Here is an 18,152-nt window from a genome sequence, read left to right as displayed (position 1 = left end):
GTTATAAAATATTAGACTACAGGAGACCTTGCAGGCATTTTGGCTAGTGTACATCCTAGATGAGGGAAATGAGTATGAGTCTTAGAGAATTTTCAAAGATTGTCCCTGTTTGTGCAGCTAGCTGGCTACTGGGAGAAGTGAGAGTCACTCCCAGGGTAGAAGTTTTGTTTTGTTTTTTTTTTCTCTGCATATCAGTTCTCCACTTTTGAGGACTATTTTTGATTTTCATGAATTATAAATAGTATCAGTGTTACTCTGAGTTTTATATTCTTGGACTTTGATTGCACCAGTATATGATGTCCAAGTACTTGGTTTCCTATAGAACTACTTAAAACATTTGTCTTATACTAAATGAGATGGGGAGAATTTCCCAGACAGGGTAGGGGAAATTATTGCAGAGAAGCTGATGGATCCCATGATGAATATGTCCGCTTTCCTCAGCAGGTTCACTTACCAGGTCATATCAAGCAGATGAATCCAACAAATCATACCCAGGTGACAGGCTTTGTCCTCCTGGGGCTCTCTCAGGTATGGGAGCTCCGGTTCTTCTTCTTCATTGTCTTCTCAGCTGTGTATCTTATGACTGTAATGGGAAATCTCCTTATTGTGGCCATAGTGACCTCTGACCCACGCCTCCACACAACCATGTATTTTCTCTTAGGCAATCTTTCTTTCCTAGACTTTTGCTACTCTACCATCACGGCACCTAGGATGCTGGTTGACTTGCTCTCAGGCAACCCCATCATTTCCTTTGGTAGCTGCCTGACTCAGCTCTTTTTCTTCCATTTCATTGGAGGCATCAAGATCTTCCTGCTGACTGTGATGGCGTTTGACCGCTATATTGCCATCTCCCAGCCCTTGCGCTACAGGATTATTATGAATAGAACAGTCTGTGGGCTCCTCGTGGTAGCCTCCTGGGTGGGGGGCTTCATCCACTCCATTGTACAGGTTGGACTGACTATCCAGCTGCCATTCTGTGGGCCTGACAAGGCTGGACAACTTTTACTGTGATGTGCCTCAGCTGATCAAATTGGCCTGCACAGATACCTTTGTCTTAGAGCTTCTGATGGTGTCTAACAACGGCCTGGTGACCCTGATGTGTTTTCTGGTGCTCCTGGGATCCTACACGGCACTGCTGGTCATGCTCCGAGGCCACTCCAGGGAGGGCCGCAGCAAAGCCCTATCCACTTGTGCTTCTCATATTGCCGTAGTGACCTTAATCTTTGTACCTTGTGTCTACATCTATGCAAGGCCATTTCGCACCTTCCCTATGGACAAGGTGGTCTCTGTGCTGTACACGATGGTCACTCCCATGCTGAATCCTGCCATCTATACCCTGAGAAACAAGGAAGTGATCATGGCCATGAAGAAGCTGTGGAGAAGGCAAAAAGACCTTCTGGGTCCCCTGGAGCACTGACCTCCCTGCCCCCCCAGATTAGCAGGGGCAGAGCCTGAGAATCTGAGAGCTGCTTCAGTGTAGCAGCCTGATTGAGAAGACCTACAAAGTAGCCCAAACTACTTGTCTATTCTAATACTTGCTCTACTACTTGCTTCTCTATTGTTCTTAGCCTCAGTCAAGTTCTGGTGACCTGAACTTTTAACACAGAAAATGAAATGAGCAGGGGATTCCTGGGTGGCTCAGTGGTTTAGCACCTGCCTTCAGCCCAGGGCATGCTCCTGGAGACCCAGGATCGAGTCCCACATCTGGCTCCCTGCATGGAGCCTGCTTCTCCCTCTGCCTGTGTCTCTGCCTCTCCCTCTTTCCATGTCTCTCTTATGAATGAATAAATAAAATATTAAAAAAAATAAAAAGAAAATGAAATGAGTATCCTAGAACTTCTCCCAAGTGTCTCTTAGAGAAAAGGTCTTAGGTGCTATGCAGAAATGGTTTTTGGCTTAGGTAGTCCTTGCCTATGTGATGATGTTGGCTCTACTAAGAAAGTTCCAGCTGCAGTATGCATGGAGATGGTACATCTGGTGTTTCTTTTCTGATATTTCTTCTTGGACACAAAATATATATGACGAGCTCAAAATAACTATAAACTTCCTGGAGATAGGAGTGATCTAGAGGTTAATCTAAATGTGGGACACTAAGTTCTGATTTTGAAAGGCTGATTGAATTTAATGTCAACAAAGAGAAATGGACTTGTTTTGGGAAAATTACTTCCTTCTTGTAATTTCTTAAGGCACTCACCATCATCATGATCTTTTTTTTTTTTTTTTAAGATTTTATTTATTTATTCATGAGAGACACAGAGAGAGAGACAGAGACAGAGGCAGAGGGAGAAGCAGACTCCCTGTTGAGAGCCTGATGCAGAATTTGATCCTAGGACCTAGGGGGCATGTCCTGAGCCAAAGGCAGACACTCAACCACTGAGCCACCCTGGCATCCCACCATCATCATGATCTAAATAATAATTTGTTAAGAGCTTACCATGTACCAGGCATGGTCCCAAGTCATTTACATTTACTATTTATTTTAATTCTCTCAACATTCTTACAAGGTAGGTATCATCTTCATTTTAATGATGAATCAGTGGCAACTGAGAGACATTAAATTATTTAAGTCTTTAGAGCTTGTTTCTGGAATCCAACCCAGATCTGTTTAACTTTAGAAGGCAAATTCTTGGTCATATCTCAAATTCCTACTAAGGGTCACTCTGTTTTTGTGAGTTTGTGCAAGTTAAACTGGCATTATGGGTAGAGATAATACATTCTAACTTGGTCTTGGTCTAGTGTAGACGAGGGAGTGAAATGGACTGGATTTTGGAATGTGGGGAGATGGAGTAAAAAGATAATTTGTTGACAACTGAACCCAATGGAAAAGGCATAATTGTTTTTTTTTAAGATTTTATTTATTTATTCATGAGAGATCTAGAGAGAGAGAGAGAGAGAGAGAGAGGCAGAGACAGGGAGCCCGATTCAGGACTCAATCCCAGGACTCGATCCCAGGACTCCAGGAGCACACCCTGGGCTGAAGGCAGGCATTAAACCGCTGAGCCATACAGGGATCCCCCCAGAATTGGGTTTAATGTGGAAAAATAGATTACTTGCTGGCCCCTAAATAAGGAGTGGTACAACTGCCACAAATACCTGAAGTGGTAACATCAGTACCCCTAGAAGCTCTACTGCAATTTAAGAGGGAATGGAGAGATGCTCATGGTCTTTTCTTACATCATCTCTCTAATACTCCCTCACAGTTTAACTCTCTGATCCACATTCTTGCGTCTCCTACCACCAAGTCAACCATTTGGCTTCTTATTTTTATCATAGGACCTGCACCTTTTTTTATCTTCACTCTCATACCTAAGAATCTATTTTAAAATAAAAACAAAGCAATGTTTTGTTTATTTATGTTAAATGTTATTTAATCAATCGGTGATCCCTACCATGGATGTGGGATGGAAAGAGGATGATATTTAACAAATGTATTTGCAATCTTAGCATTAAGTCATTACTCATCACTTATATCTTAGTAAGTAAGTTAGTATAAGTGAAGTTCCTTTCCATAATAGTAGCCGGTTGAGAGGGAATGTGTAGTATACAGGGCTTAGAGCGTGGGTCAAACTGGAAAGAGGAAAGGCTTAGGTTTAGGGAAAAGGGAGCTGGAAGGCTTTGGAAGAGCAGATAAGACAGCATAGAGGAAACATGTAAGCTATTTGAAAAGAGTATATTTTAGTGGGAAGATAATTTTGGAATCAGAAGAATTAAGTCAGGGTTCTCTTTCCATGTGGTTTGGTTTAGTAGCAAGAGTGTAATTCTCTAGCCACTATACTTTGGACTTGTAGAAGGGTAGCATGTTTATTTATACAAGTCATAGTGCAAATACACTGAAGAGGACATATATGTGCAAATAATATGCAGCTTCTTTATTTTTCAATAACCAAAATGATTTTCCTTCTAATTGCCATATTGCTGGATAGGAAGAGAAAAGAGCTCAAGTTTAGGCAGATCTAGTACACTTACTTTTTTTTTTTTTTTAAGATTTTTATTTATTTATTCATGAGAGACACACAGAGAGAGGCAGAGACACAGGCAGAGGGAGAAGCAGGCTCCATGCAGGGAGCCTGATGTGGGACTCGATCCCAGGACCCTGGGATCATGTCCTGAGTCAAAGGCAGATGCTCAACCACTAAGCCACCCAGATACCCCTAGTACACTTACTTCTATTCAGAAAAATGCACATAGTCCCCTTATGTAGGTCGTCATTCCCTTCAGAAAATACCACAGTCTCCCTTAGGAGTCTGCTGTTTCCCTCTTTCTAGCTTGACCCTTTACTAGCCTGACTCTTTCCTAGGCTGTAAGATCTATGTAGGTAGGTAGAGGGTTCGTCTTATCAAGCTTGTTTCCAAACTACATATTGTCCATTTTTCTCAGCCTCCACTGCCAGTTGTAAAGTCATAACTAGCACATCTGTCCCCTAGACCATGCAGTAGCTTCCTACTTGATCCTTTAAAATTCACTCTTCTTTCTAACCAGTTGTCCCCACAACAGCTGATTGATTTTTAAAAATACAATTAGATCATTTCCTCACTTAAAACCCTTCAAAATCTTTACATTGCCTTTACAAAGGAAGAAAGATCCACATAAAGCTTATAGATAAGGTCCTGTCTGAACCGACCTCAGCCCACCTCTCCACTTCGAGGCCTCTTGTACATTTGTTTCTCCCAGTCCATCTTGTCTTACTCTGGGACCTGGCAAATGCTACTTGCTCTTTCTGGAATGCTCCTCCTCTACTTTTTGCCTGGATAACTGCTCCTCAGTCCGAGGCCTCAATTTAAAGCTCATTTCTCCAGAGGTATGTTCCTGAGTCTTTAATCTAAATTATTTTTCCTTATTAGCTCCTCTAACAAAACTCAACTCTTTTCTCAAAAACATTTATCACAAATTGCAGCTACATACTAAGATGTGTATTTAGGTTTTCTTGTTTGTTTTTTTGTTGGTTTGTTTTTTTGGGGCACCAATCCCAACTATACTATAAGTAGGATATTGTAAAAGTGAGGGCTATGTCTACTTTGTTTACTACTAGACTAGTAGATTCACAAGCAACAAAAAAGCAGCCTCGGGTGTAGAATTGAGGAGGCATTCACTCCCAGGTTTGTGCATAGCCCTACCCTGCTCTTGCATGACCAACAGCATAACCAAGAGGGTGTACGTCTCTTTATTTTTTTTTATTTTATTTTTATTTTTTATTTTTTTGGTGTACGTCTCTTTAAAATTTGTGCCCCACACATCTCCATTGGCCCAAGACATTACCCTAGTCTCATCCCTGCCTGGCTCAGTGCCTTAAACATACTAGGTATTTAATAATATTTCTTAAAGGAATGATTGAATAATTGTCCTTGTATTTAGACTTGGGAATTTGGGATATCCAAATAATTTGATGGTCACAGCATTCTTCCTTTATGCGATCCCTATTGGAGCTGCAAGTCACATAAAGAGCAATAGCAATTGAAAATCCAAGAACCATTTATTACCACAGCCAAAATTTAATTTTCTGTATACAGGTTCTGGTTAATCTTGTTTGTAATACTCAGTCTAGGTGGAAGGCTGCAGAAAGCTTCTTACTCCTTCCCCTGTAAGCTCCTTATCTGAATCTCCATGTTTAGCATCTGCTGGTTGGCTTCATGATATAGGATCCTGAAGCTGTAATAAGTGTGCTGAACACAGGTGAGGAAGAAGAGTAGCGGTCTCCCTGCATAAAGGCCACATCCTTACCTGCCCCAAAGTAAATGTGTCCTAACCAGAATTTTGAAACTTGACCAATTGGATCAGCCTTCTCTAGGAGGGATCGAGAAGGGGAGGCATCAGGAAGATAGGGGGAAGGAAAATGAAGGCTTGCTCCCTATTTTATATTGTATATTTATGAAGACTTTTTTTAGATTTTATTTGTTTTAGAGAGAGAGAGCACACGTGCATGTATGCAGGAGGGGCAGAAGAAAGAGAGAGAATTCTGAGCAGACTCCTTGCACAGCCTGACTTGGGGCTCAATCCCACCATCCCAAGATCATGACCTGAGCTGAAATCAAGAGTCAGATGCCTAACTGACTGAGCCACTGGGGTGCTCCATATGAAGACTATTTTTTAATTGTCTGACAAAAGTGCAGGGTGTTGCTTGAGTGATTTGAACTTCAAACCCAGTCTTAAAAATTGCATGAATTGGGACATCTTTGTGGCTCAGTGGTTTAACACCTGCATTCAGCCCAGGGTGTGATCCTGGAGACCCAAGATCGAGTCCCACATCGGGCTCCCTGCATGAAGCCTGCTTCTCCCTCTGTCTGTGTCTCTGCTCCTCTCTCTGTGTGTCTCTCATGAATAAATACACAAAATCTTAAAAATATTTGCATAAATTTTTAATCTCCTAATCTAATATATATATATTTTACTTGTGATCCTCATAGTCTCTCATTGCCATGATTCAGTGCCACCTCAGGGCATCTCTCAGGGCCTGCTTCACCTTATCATTGCGGAGACTGAAGATGAATGGGTTCAGGAGGGGTGTGATGATACAGCTCAGGACTGAGGCACCTTTGTTGAGCAGTGAGGACTGAGCCTCCGACACACGGATGTAGAGAAAAATGGAGCTGCCATAGACGATGACCACCACAGTAAGATGTGAGACACAAGTGGAGAATGCCTTCTTCCGCTCGGCAGCTGTGGGGGCCCTGAAAACTGTGGCAAGAATGCAGGCATAGGAAACCAAGGTCACCGCCAGTGACCCCAGTAACACTGCCGTGGAGAGCACAAATGCCACCAGCTCCAGTAGGCGGGTGTCTCCACAAGAGAGCCTCAGCAAAGGCCAGCTGTCACAGAAAAAGTGGTCAATACCACGGGGGCCACAGAAAGGTAGGCTGGCCATGAGGATGGTGGGACAGAGCACCCAGAGGAATCCAGCTAGCCAGGAGGCCAGAACTAATTGGGAACAGACACGACCGCTCATCAGAGTCTCATAGTGGAGGGGGCAGCAGATTGCCAAGTAACGATCCAGAGACATGACAGCTAAGAGGAAGAAGTCGGTGGTGCCAAGGAGGAAGTAGAGGTAGGATTGGAGGATGCAACTGGCAAATGAGATGGAGTGATCCCCTGTGAGAATGATGACAAGCATTTTCGGAACCACAACAGACACAAGCAACAGCTCCAGAAAGGACAGGTTCCTCAGGAAGAAGTACATCTGTGTGTGTAGGCGTCTGCTCACCCAGCTGAGCCCAATAATGAGTAGGTTGCCTGAGGCCGTTACAATGTAGGTCACCATCAACCCCAGGAACAGCAGAGACTGTAGGATGTGGCTTCTGGGGAAACCCAAAAGGACAAACTCTGTCACCTGAGTCCAGTTTTCCAGACTCATCTCCAGTGACCTGGAGGAGAAATGAAACAGAATTTTGTAACTGGTTCCATAGCCATAAATTATCATTTAATGGATCAACAGAATAATAAGCACCTGGTGCTTCCTTACATCCTGAGATTATATTCATCTTTCTGCTTAGGAGTGACTTACAAAAAAAGAGAAATAAGATATGATAGCAAGCTGTATATCAGCAATAACATGGATGATATTATGATATTGAACATTAATTATGTATTAGGAAATTTGGATGCAGTATCTCCTCTCACAGTGGCTCTTAAAGATAAATATAACTATTCTCTCTTCTAGGTAAAGAAAGGATGACTGAAGAAGTTCAAGGAACTTTTCAATGATCAAATAGGGAGCAGGTGGTAGAGGCAGGATTTCAAACCAGATTTCTGGGGCTCCCATGCACATACTTCTTTCTGTTTCACTTAGGCTGGGTATCACATGAGTGGGGTCCAGAAGAGTGGAGGGGTCAGAGAAGACTTTACAGAATAAATGAACTATGAGCAAAATCATATTGGGATCAAGAACTCTCAGTGCTTGTGGTCCTTCTATGTCCTGGCTTAACACAAGATAACAATAAAAATCACGGCTTTCAGTGTCTTTAGAGATTTTATTTTTCTTAATCAGCCAGAGTGTCACAGGTGATGAAACTGTGGAGAGTCCAAGTCCTTTCTGGTTTGTTGTTTTTACCAACTCTTCCTTCTCTGGGTTATGGGAAATCCCTCTTCCAGGTGACTAGCTTCCTCTCATCCTCAGCTCTCCCAACGTGTTTGTGGCATAAGGTGAAGAGGGGGAAGGAAGCTTACCCAAGGAGATAGGTTGTAGCAATTTGCCTCTTCAACTATTACCTTCATTTGGAGATATGTTCATCTTGTCTTTAGAACTTTCGAACTTATGAAATTTATCCATAAGTTTTGCACAGTTCAGTTTCACTAGACATCTTGGTTCTAGGATCCTTTTGTCACATCCAGCACCAAATATGCAGAATTTCATAGATTTTGCCTGTCAATTTCATTGTCTGAAAATGTTGGAAAACATTCTAAGACAGAAAGAATGCAAATTACCATCAAGTTGTTTAATTGACGAAGAATGAAGTGTTGAGAGCTTTTGCAAAGTTTAATCCAGGAACATCTATTACTCCAGACTTCCAGCATTAAAGATGGGGAACATAAATATTTTCTCAAGTCTGTCTGGAGAAGTCTTAAGAAAAATTATCAGCAGAGGCAGAGAATCTTGGTTCCAAGGCTGAAAGAAAGACCTTCAGGGCAAGTTCTGGTTATGTCAGTAAGAAGTAAATCCTGGGATTAAGTAGCTAGCTAATAGTAAAGCTTTATACCTCCAAAGTCAATTAAATACCTCAATAAAACTCAGAAAAGGATGTTAGAGTATTTAGGGATGACATAATCATTTCAGATAAGGAAAATATGTTAACTATGGCTTTTCCCAAAGTATTGGGTAAATATTGTGTTTAAAAATAGCTTATAAAGCCTAGCTGGCAAATTTTTAATATTAGCTTTTATCTACTATTATAAAACACATATACTAAAGTCTATTATACAGCATTCCATTGGCAGTTAACCTACTCGCTACTTGCAAGTTTCTGAGTAATTTCCAGTTGGCTGGCTGTCGTTCTTATTATTCCACATAATAAAAATATAATCCCTATATATATGTGTTTAAAATTTTGTCATTTGGGGGATGCTGGGTGACTCAGTCAGTTGTGTCTGACTTTGGCTCAGGTCGTGTTCCCAGGGTCTTGGTATCCAGCCCCATTTCAGGCTCTGCACTTAGCTGGGAGTCTGCTTCTCCCTCTCTCTCTCCCCCTCCCCACCACTCATGCTCTCTGTCTGTCTCAAATAAATAAATAAAATCTTAAATTTTTTTTTCTCATTTTGAACCTCCAAATAATGTTGTTGGTTAGTTAGCCTAATGTCTAAGAAGTCTTGCATAAACTCATAGTTAGAAGTTGTTAACATTATTGGAAATGATTTCTTGTTCCCATCTACTTCACACTAAAAATAGTGTTTGGCAAGGTGAGAGCCAATGGAGGGAATTAGAGCTATGAAGGACACACATGTACACACATTTTCAATTCTATCTGCACTATAACTTAATCTACACAATTAGGTAGCTACTGTTGTTGTCCACTTTATAACTGAGCAAATTGGAGCACATCAGGTTAAAAAAACTTCAGAGGTAGAGCTAAGATGAACATTTAAGATGATCCAACCCTGATGTCAGACCATGGCACTACTAAATATAACTATTTTTACTTGAAATTTGAACCTGCCAGAGGGAAAAAGGACATTGATTTGAAGTGCTGTAATATAATAATGCCTCATAATAATAACAGCATTTACTGAGTAGCTGTAATATATTAGGAAAGGAATTTTTCATTCATTTCATTGTTCAATGTTTCAGCAACCAGGCAAGCTAAGGATTACTTCCATTCTACAGGCAAAGGAATTATGTAGAAAGTAAGGACCCGTATCTAGCGAGTAGAAAAGTTAGGGACTGGAATTTTAGGAAGTTTGACTTTAGAGACTGCACTTGTAACTGCTCAGCCATAATATCTTAGGCGGGAGAGAGTTCGTGACTATAAATTTGATTTGACGTCAACTTCCAATTGTCACCTTGCTTCATTTGTGGGTTAATGATAAGAATTGTGCATATGGAAATTAGTTATTGTAGTTTAAAGCTTTGGTCCTAAAAAAATAAAACTATCCCTCAGAATGTGTGCTAGACTGAGCCTTATCTCGGAGGCTTTCAGCTTCTACAGAGAAGTGAGATTGGGTGTTCTGGCCCCAATCACTACTCTCCATCCCCAGAAGGACTCCCTTACCTGAGTATATCCTAGAAACTTGTCCTCCTTGTCTTTCAAGTTCTATTACAGGGTATGCTGGATCTATATCATGTAGAAAGCAGAGCATTCTGCTTGGGTTGCTTATAGATCTAGAATCACATACAGGTACTTAGCTACTTTCCCATTCCCAATAAGGACTCCTTCATGGCATTACACATTTATTATATGGCTTATTATTCTAAATCTGGTTGGAATCATCAAAACTCTCCCATCTCCCTTCTGAAATATAGGACCCTCCTGCCAGAATTTACCATAAACTTAGGCTATGAGACCTTTTCTTTCTTTTTTTTTTTCTCTTTGTCTTTAGAGAGAGAAAGCATGTGAGCTGGAGGGGGTGGGTAGGGGCAGAGAGAGAGGGGCAGAGAGAATCTTAAGCAGGATCCACACTCAGTGTGGAGCCCAAATTGAGGCTGTATCTTATGAGCCTGAGATCATGATGTGAGCTGAAATCAAGAGTTAAATGCTTGAACCACCCTGGTGTCCCTGAGATCCTTTCTCAATCCTTTCACCCACATGGACCATTTGGTCTTGCAAATTTCCCATTTCCAGGATGTATGTCCACGTCTCTGTTTAGTCCTCCGGCAATCCATTCAGAGCTCCTCTCCTGTTTCCCTTAGCCAAATCCTTCTCATTTCCACTGGCAACACATTTGCATAGCTAGTTTCTCTTTTTTTCCTCTTTAGGTATACTCCTGGTATCTTGAGGTTTGAATACATTTTATACTTTATTAGTCAAGGGAGAATCTAGGTTTATTGAATTATTTCCTCTGAGCATGGAAAACTTGCGCCAGAATCATCTAGTTTGTTGATTAAAAATACTGATTTCTAGGCTCTACCTGTAAAAATGCAATCATCCTCTGGGGATAGGGCCGAGGAATACAGATTTTTAACAATTTATCTGGGTTATTCTTATTTACCTTAGAGTTTGAGAAATGCTGGATTTAGAGAGAAAGAAGAGAGTTGGGCTTTTTGAGCAAGGTTAGGAAAAAGGGCTGAGATATTAAGAGGAGACTAAATGCTGGATTTAGAGAGAAAGAAGAGAGTTGGGCTTTTTGAGCAAGGTTAGGAAAAAGGGCTGAGATATTAAGAGGAGACTAAGTAGTAGGTATGGAATAGAAGAGCCCAGAAATGACAGGCATAGTTTTCTAAACTAAAATCATCACCAATGTGGTGGAAAGCTAACTTTACAGATGACCCAGAGAAGCCATAAATCCAGGCTATTAATTCTTACAACACTTCAGATGGCTAACCCATGCCCCAGTGTGCCCACAAATATGAGGGGATTATTCCTTTCAGGCCTGGGCTAACCAAGTACCCCATACGAGTACCCCCATACATATGAGACTAGATACAACCTTGAACACTTTGTGCCAGGTATTTTATCAGGTACTGGAGATAAAAGTTGAATTGCTACGGAGCCATAGTGTAGTAAGGGTTAGATATATTGATTGCAAATTGTAAATTGCATTAGAATTCATTTAAGGCTGTGATAAAAGTAAAATCAAAGTCATGTAGGGGCAGAGAAAAGAAAGGAACAAATTTTGTGTATGGAGCAGCATGGAATACTTAAAAGGTTAATAACATTTAACCAAACACTTAAGGAGGAATTGTAGATCCAGAAAGGATATGAGTCTTCCAGGTTTAAAGTAACCCAAAATACCAACTTTTGAGTTTTTCAATAGGAAAATGAGATTATAAAGATTATTCATTTTTTTTATTATCAAACTACGGTTTAAAATACACTTATAATTATTATGTAAGTATATTTCTTCTTAAAAATAGCAAGACCAGGGCATACTATTTCTTGGATGAAGAATGACTCAAACCTGATGGACTTAAAGGCTCTAGGAACATAAACTGGCTCTTGAGACAGATGAAATTTAATTGGATCCTTCCCATCTCTGCTAGTAGGCCTTTATATACTTATTACACAGTATTCTTGCTTTTAGGTAATTATCAAATAATCATTAATGTGTTAATTTAAAAAGAAATGTGACTATTTTGGGTTACTTCTTTTTTTAAAAAAAGATTTTATTTATTTATTCATGAGAGACACACAGAAGAGAGGCAAAGACATAGGCAGAGGGAGAAGCAGGCTCCCTGTGGGGAGCCCATCTTGGAACTTGATCCCAGGACCCCAGGATCATGCCTTGAGTTGAAGACAGATGCTCAACCACTGACCCATCCAGGTGTCCTCAGTTACTTCTTGATAGAAATAATTTAGTTCTCAAAGGTTTGAAGTTAGAATGACTAACACAGTAACTGTTGAATGAAAAATTTCCCGGAAATTATGCTATGTTGGGCAGGGTACTTTGTCTTGTGCTATCCTACATACGATAGGTTACCCATTACTTCTCTACATGCAAAACTTGATCTTTACATGAGACTTCAGTAAGAATAAGGACAAAGTTTTCCAAAAGCTGGAGGTATGGTGTTTGAGGCCTTAATAAAAGAGAAAGTTGTTAGTCTAATTAACTCGTTATTCAAAACACAAATATCAAAGCTTCCCATAGTACCTTACTTTATTGGCTATGTGTGTAGAACTCAACAGCCAAAAGTAGCAATGGAGAGTTCTCATTCCTCTCTTCCTTCAGAGAAACAAATTGTTTTACTGTGTGCAATGAAATATGCCATATTTGTAGTACTCTAAAACTATAAGCCTTAACTTCTGTATACACAAGACTTAATTCTAACAAGCTCCTTTCTAAGTCAGAGTAAGAATAAATTCTGAGCATACAAAGTTGCCTGAGAGAAGAGGCTGATATAAATTGGCTTGTACCTGTTCTAGTACTGCACTTCTTAGGCTTCTTCTCCTGGCCAATTTGAAGAATGTAAAGTCAGAGGATCTATAGGGCTCCTCCTGTTCATGGTCATTGAAACACACAGAAGGCTTCTTGTATTGACACCTGTTTGCTCCCAGTGATACTAAGCAAAACTCCACTGTGGTGTTGAAAGAAAAGTTCCTTTAACTTCGCATGATTAATTCTTGCCATAACTGATCAATTAAAATTTACTTTAACTTGCTTTAAACTTGCTTTGAAACCCCAAAAGGGAACAACTTTGACCCAACTTGTTAAAAATAAACAATGTAATTAGTCCTTTGAGGCTACGGGAAGTAAGTTGTTTGAGTTTTGTCATAGAGTGGCAGCATACTTCTTTAAAAAGAAAAATAAAGCTATTTCTTGAGTACAGGGTAGAAGAAAATTTGCCACTATATTCAAACTTCAGGAAATACTTTTGAACTTGGTAGTGACTCAGTGAGGTCTTGGCTATCTTAATAATGTAATGAAATTATAAAAATTAAATATCTATATATTATCAGCACTAATAACAAAATAAACCTATTTTTAATAAATACTAGATATCGACTCACATACTAGTTGTGACACAATTTGTGGCATGAACTTGAATATGTTATTAAATTCTCTGAGTGTCCGTTTCCTCACCTGGAAAATGAGTTGCACAGGACTTTCAAGGGAATGGGTTGTATATAATTTGCACTAAGATAATCAATAAAGATTAGAAAAATCACTTAAATTTTTTTTAAAGATTTCAGTTATTTTATTTACGAGAGACAGAGAGAGAGAGAGAGAGAGAGAGAGAGGCAGAGACCCAGGCAGAGGGAGAAGCAGGCTCCAAGCAGGGAGCCTGACGTGGGACTCGATCCCAGGTCTCCAGAATTATGCCCTGGGTTGAAGGCGGCGCTAAACTGCTGAGCCCCTGGGCCTGCCCAAATCACTTGAATTTTTATCTCATTATCCAGCAGAATAAAAATTCTCTTCTCATTTATATAATTTCTATAAGCTCAGAGTATCCATTTTTCTCTGCTTACTCTACCCCCATCCCCTGAATGAATGTTGAACTTCAAGTCCCTTAAAATGACTGTGAACTGTCATCAAGAGCCTGCCTCTTTTTAGATGTTGTTCTACTGAAAAATTTTGCATACTCTGGAGCACGAAGTGAATTGTGAATACTATTGGTTTAGCAGAGATATGATAAAATCAAAAGAACATATTTAAAAATTCTATGATGGTTGTCCAACCTTGGTTGGAATTAGGAAATATAGTCATGTCAGACTGTGCATTGGGATTTTTTTTTAAGATTTTATTTATTTATTCATGAGAAATGCACAGAGAAAGAGGCAGAGACACAGGCAGAGGGAGAAGCAGGCTCCATGCAGGGAGCCCGATGTGGGACTTTATCCCGGGTCTCCAGGATCATGCCCTGGGCCGAAGGCAGGCGCTAAACTGCTGAGCCACCCAGGGATCCCCTCGGGATTTTTATTTGTAGCTAATTGTGGTTTTTTTTTTTTTCCTCTCTTCTTGAAAATGGGAAGATATTCTATGATACTCTTAGGGATTCACAGGCTAAATAAAATATAGTTTAAAATATACAATGGATAAAAGATAATTTGGCACTGATCATAGTTGTCTGTCTAGAGAAGAGGGATAGAGCACAAGCAGGGGGAGGGACAGAGAGAGAGAGAAGTAGACTTCCCACTGACCAGGAAGCCTGAAGCAGGGCTGGATCCCAGGATCTCAAGATCATGACCAGAGGCAAAAGCAGACACTTAACTGACGGAGGCACCAGGTGCCCCTATAAAGCCATCTAGTTTTGCTATGGGAAAGTGAGGAGCCAGACTTGCTTTGATTTTCAAGAATCAGAGGAAGTGTGCTTGAGTGTTGAATGCTATGGTGGTTACTGTGGGTGAGCTGTTCCCACCTTCATTCTAATCTCCTCAGTGGGTTGGATCTGGACCTGCAGAGAACTAGGAGTCCATCCTGGAATCCCAGTCTAGGATCCATTTCCTAAGCACAGCTGATGATTTTGTAAGCACTTAATTCCCTTTAATCCTCTTTGCTTAAAAATCCTTGAATAGTTTGTTTCCTTCACTGAAACTTAACTGTTAGAAATTCTAGTTAGAGTGGGACTTCTATAAAGCTTGGCAGATAATCACCTTCCTCCAAGGGTGTTTTGTGCCCTACTTGACCCCAAAGCCAAGTGTCATAAGAACAGGCCAAGAAACAAGAAATGAATCCAAGTGGGTTGTTCAATAACACACCTGGTGATATCTATGTTCATTCTGAGAAAAAAAGGTCCTTATGATAATATTTCATCTTAGAATAAAGATGGAATATTATTCTGAGGGGAGATTACATAACTGCTATCTTTTCCCCAAAAATGGGCATGTCCTCTTCTCTTTTCTTTTTTTTCTTCCCTTATACCTGCTTACTCTGGTGAATCAATGCAAATGATTAGGGAAAATTGAAATGTCTATTGGCTGAGTTAGCTCAGAAACTACTCCATAATAACATTAAATTATATGAGAAATTGCCCAAGTTGAAAATATGTGTGAAGTATGTGAAGGTTGTCTTTGATACTTTCCAAATCCTTTTCTGGAATCTGATCGTCTTCCTCCTCAACAAAATCTTTTATTGGCTATTTGAATACTCTTGTAGGGGTACTTTTTGTCCTTTGCCATACAAATTCACCCTCACTTGTTATCTTAGTAAAGCGTATGCGAGAAAGATATATATATATATATATGTACACAAGAGCAGTGGATTACTGACTGCGCTATTTCAATTCCAGAGTTACTAGCATAAAAAAAAATTCAGAGATTAGCCTAAAAGAGTACCAGATTGGTGAAGTTTCAGGCAGCTTCAAAAATGAATGAAAGAACATCCTACACTGTGGGGATATCTGTGTGGTGACTGGGTTGTGCCTCAAAACCAACAACTCAAATGATAAATATTTTAACTTATTAATAAAATTTTAATTTAATTACAAGTAGAAACTGAGAGAGACTTAATTTGAATTCAGGGAGAATATGTCATCTAGAGATGAATTGTGCTTTTATATTTTGAGGAAAACAGGAAGGTAATACATAGAATAATAATTTAATAACAATAATATTAGGAATATTGATATTAATTGTTAACCTATTATTATTAATATAATAGTAATAACATCATTATTATGCCAGTGCATATTTATCTAAGTTTCAGTAAGTATACTAAATTATTTATATTCATTAACATACTCCAATCTCCCAACAGCTCAATACAGTAATAATGACATTTGAGGAGTCCTTTCTTTGTAAACCAACTACTTGTGCCAGCAGAATCTTCTTTAATCCTCAACACTGCTATGAGGCAGGAACTACTTTGTCTCTATTTTATAGATTAGGAAATTGAGTTGTAGAGAAATCTGCTTGCCTAAGGTCAGCCAGCTAACAAGACGACAGAAGATTTAAATATGGTCATTTGCCCCAGGATCCAGGCTCCTACCCACTTTATTACACATGTGTGATTATTTCACAAATACCAGACGAATATAATCTGATGGCAGCATCCATCACTGATATTTATGGAGCACCCAGTTTGTGCCAGACCCTGTTTCCTACCACTTCAGAAATATTTATTCTTTCCTCTCACATTTCCATGGAGGAAAGGACTTCCTTTCTTCTCCACATTCTGGAAATCTTGGATTTTTCCCGTTTTACCTGATTTCCTAACAGAAGAGGAGCCTTTCATCTGGAGTCTAAAATTCTTTGGGCCATACCTTTACCAGTAGGTGGAGCTATCATGCTTCAAAAGCAAGAAGGCAACTCCATCCTTTTCTTTGGACCAGTTCATTTATTAATAGAAAAATGACTCTTTTTGGCATCATCTCGTCACCCTTACTCCTGCAAAGTAAATAGACTGATACATAGAATCGCTTTTCTGCTGGTGAGGAATGTCCACAATTTTCCTTTTGTTGATTTAGGGCCAGAGAGAATAAGTAGGAAGCCTCATTTGGCTTTAAGATTAAAGATTTTTCCAATCTAATATTTACTAGAGAGTTCTGCTTTCTACAGATAATGACCCCCTTGCCATTGCTACAGCTGGTTTGTATCTTATTTGACCAGAGGCCTTTGTGCATATTCTTTACTGATTAGAACTTAGAGAAGAAGAATTAATCTTAAGATGAACTAACAACTTCTAAAAAAATTGCTTAAGATTTTTAGTCAGCCTTTAAAAAAAGAAAATTCTGCATTTGGGACAACCTAGGTGGACTTGGAGGACAGTATGCTAAGTGAAATAGGGCAGACATAAAAAGACCAATACTGCATGATTTCACTTATATATGTAATCTAAACATGTCAAACTCATGAAAGCCTAGAGTAGAATGATAGTTGTCAAGGGCTGGGGAGTGAGCAAAAGGAGATACTCTCTAAAGGGAAAAATGTTACAGTTCTGCAAGATGCATAAGTTATGGAAATTTGATGTACAACATTGTAACTATAATTAATAATACTTTAATATATCCTTGAAATTTGGTAACAGTTGATTGTAAGTGTTCTCATCACAGAGAATTCATAATTATGTGAGGTAATGAATATGTTAAATAGCTTGAATGTGATGATCATTTTACAATGTATGCATATATCAAAACATCAGGCCCCGGGTTAAAATACATGATTTCTTGCATCTTTAGAAAATATAGCATCACATAAAGCTTTAATTACCACTGACTTTGACAAGTTAGAATATACTGAACTTGAGTTACTTAAAAAGGAGTGAGGTGGGGTACCTGGGGGGGGCTCAGTGGTTGAGCATCTGCATTTGGCTCATGTCCTGATTCCCGGGGTCCTGGGATCATGTCCCACAGCCTGCTTCTCCCTCTGCCTGTTTCTGCCTCTCTCTGTGTCTTCATGAATATATAAATAAAATCTTAAAAAAATAAAAAGGAGTCAGGTATGAGCAAGAAGTGCTGATGTATGTCAGAGAAAACAAGACCATTTAATGTTATAACTGAATTAGGCTAAGGTGACCATTATGTAGAATGGGAGAAAGGAAGGGAGGGAATGAGGGTTTTGCAATGTAAGGATAAGCCAGAACCTCCCTATCTTCATTCCACATTTGCCCATATTTATGCGGTTTATATTAAAGATGAA

General features: G+C 39.6%; 1 protein-coding gene and 1 pseudogene across 1 annotated transcript; one reads left to right on the top strand and one right to left on the bottom strand.

The window, feature by feature from the left end:
- Nucleotides 1-471: 471 nt before the first annotated feature.
- OR4D5 (olfactory receptor family 4 subfamily D member 5) lies at nt 472-1,417 on the top strand. The gene is given in 2 exon segments (XM_038535498.1): nt 472-990; nt 992-1,417. Coding segments are annotated over 2 exon segments (945 nt in total).
- Nucleotides 6,419-7,345, bottom strand: OR6T1P (olfactory receptor family 6 subfamily T member 1, pseudogene; annotated as a pseudogene).

The sequence above is a fragment of the Canis lupus genome, chromosome 5 (assembly GCF_011100685.1).
Source record: "Canis lupus familiaris isolate Mischka breed German Shepherd chromosome 5, alternate assembly UU_Cfam_GSD_1.0, whole genome shotgun sequence".
Taxonomy (NCBI): domain Eukaryota; kingdom Metazoa; phylum Chordata; class Mammalia; order Carnivora; family Canidae; genus Canis; species Canis lupus.
The sequence above is the reverse complement of the archived record's forward strand: the minus strand, read 5'-3'. Positions and strand labels throughout refer to the sequence as shown.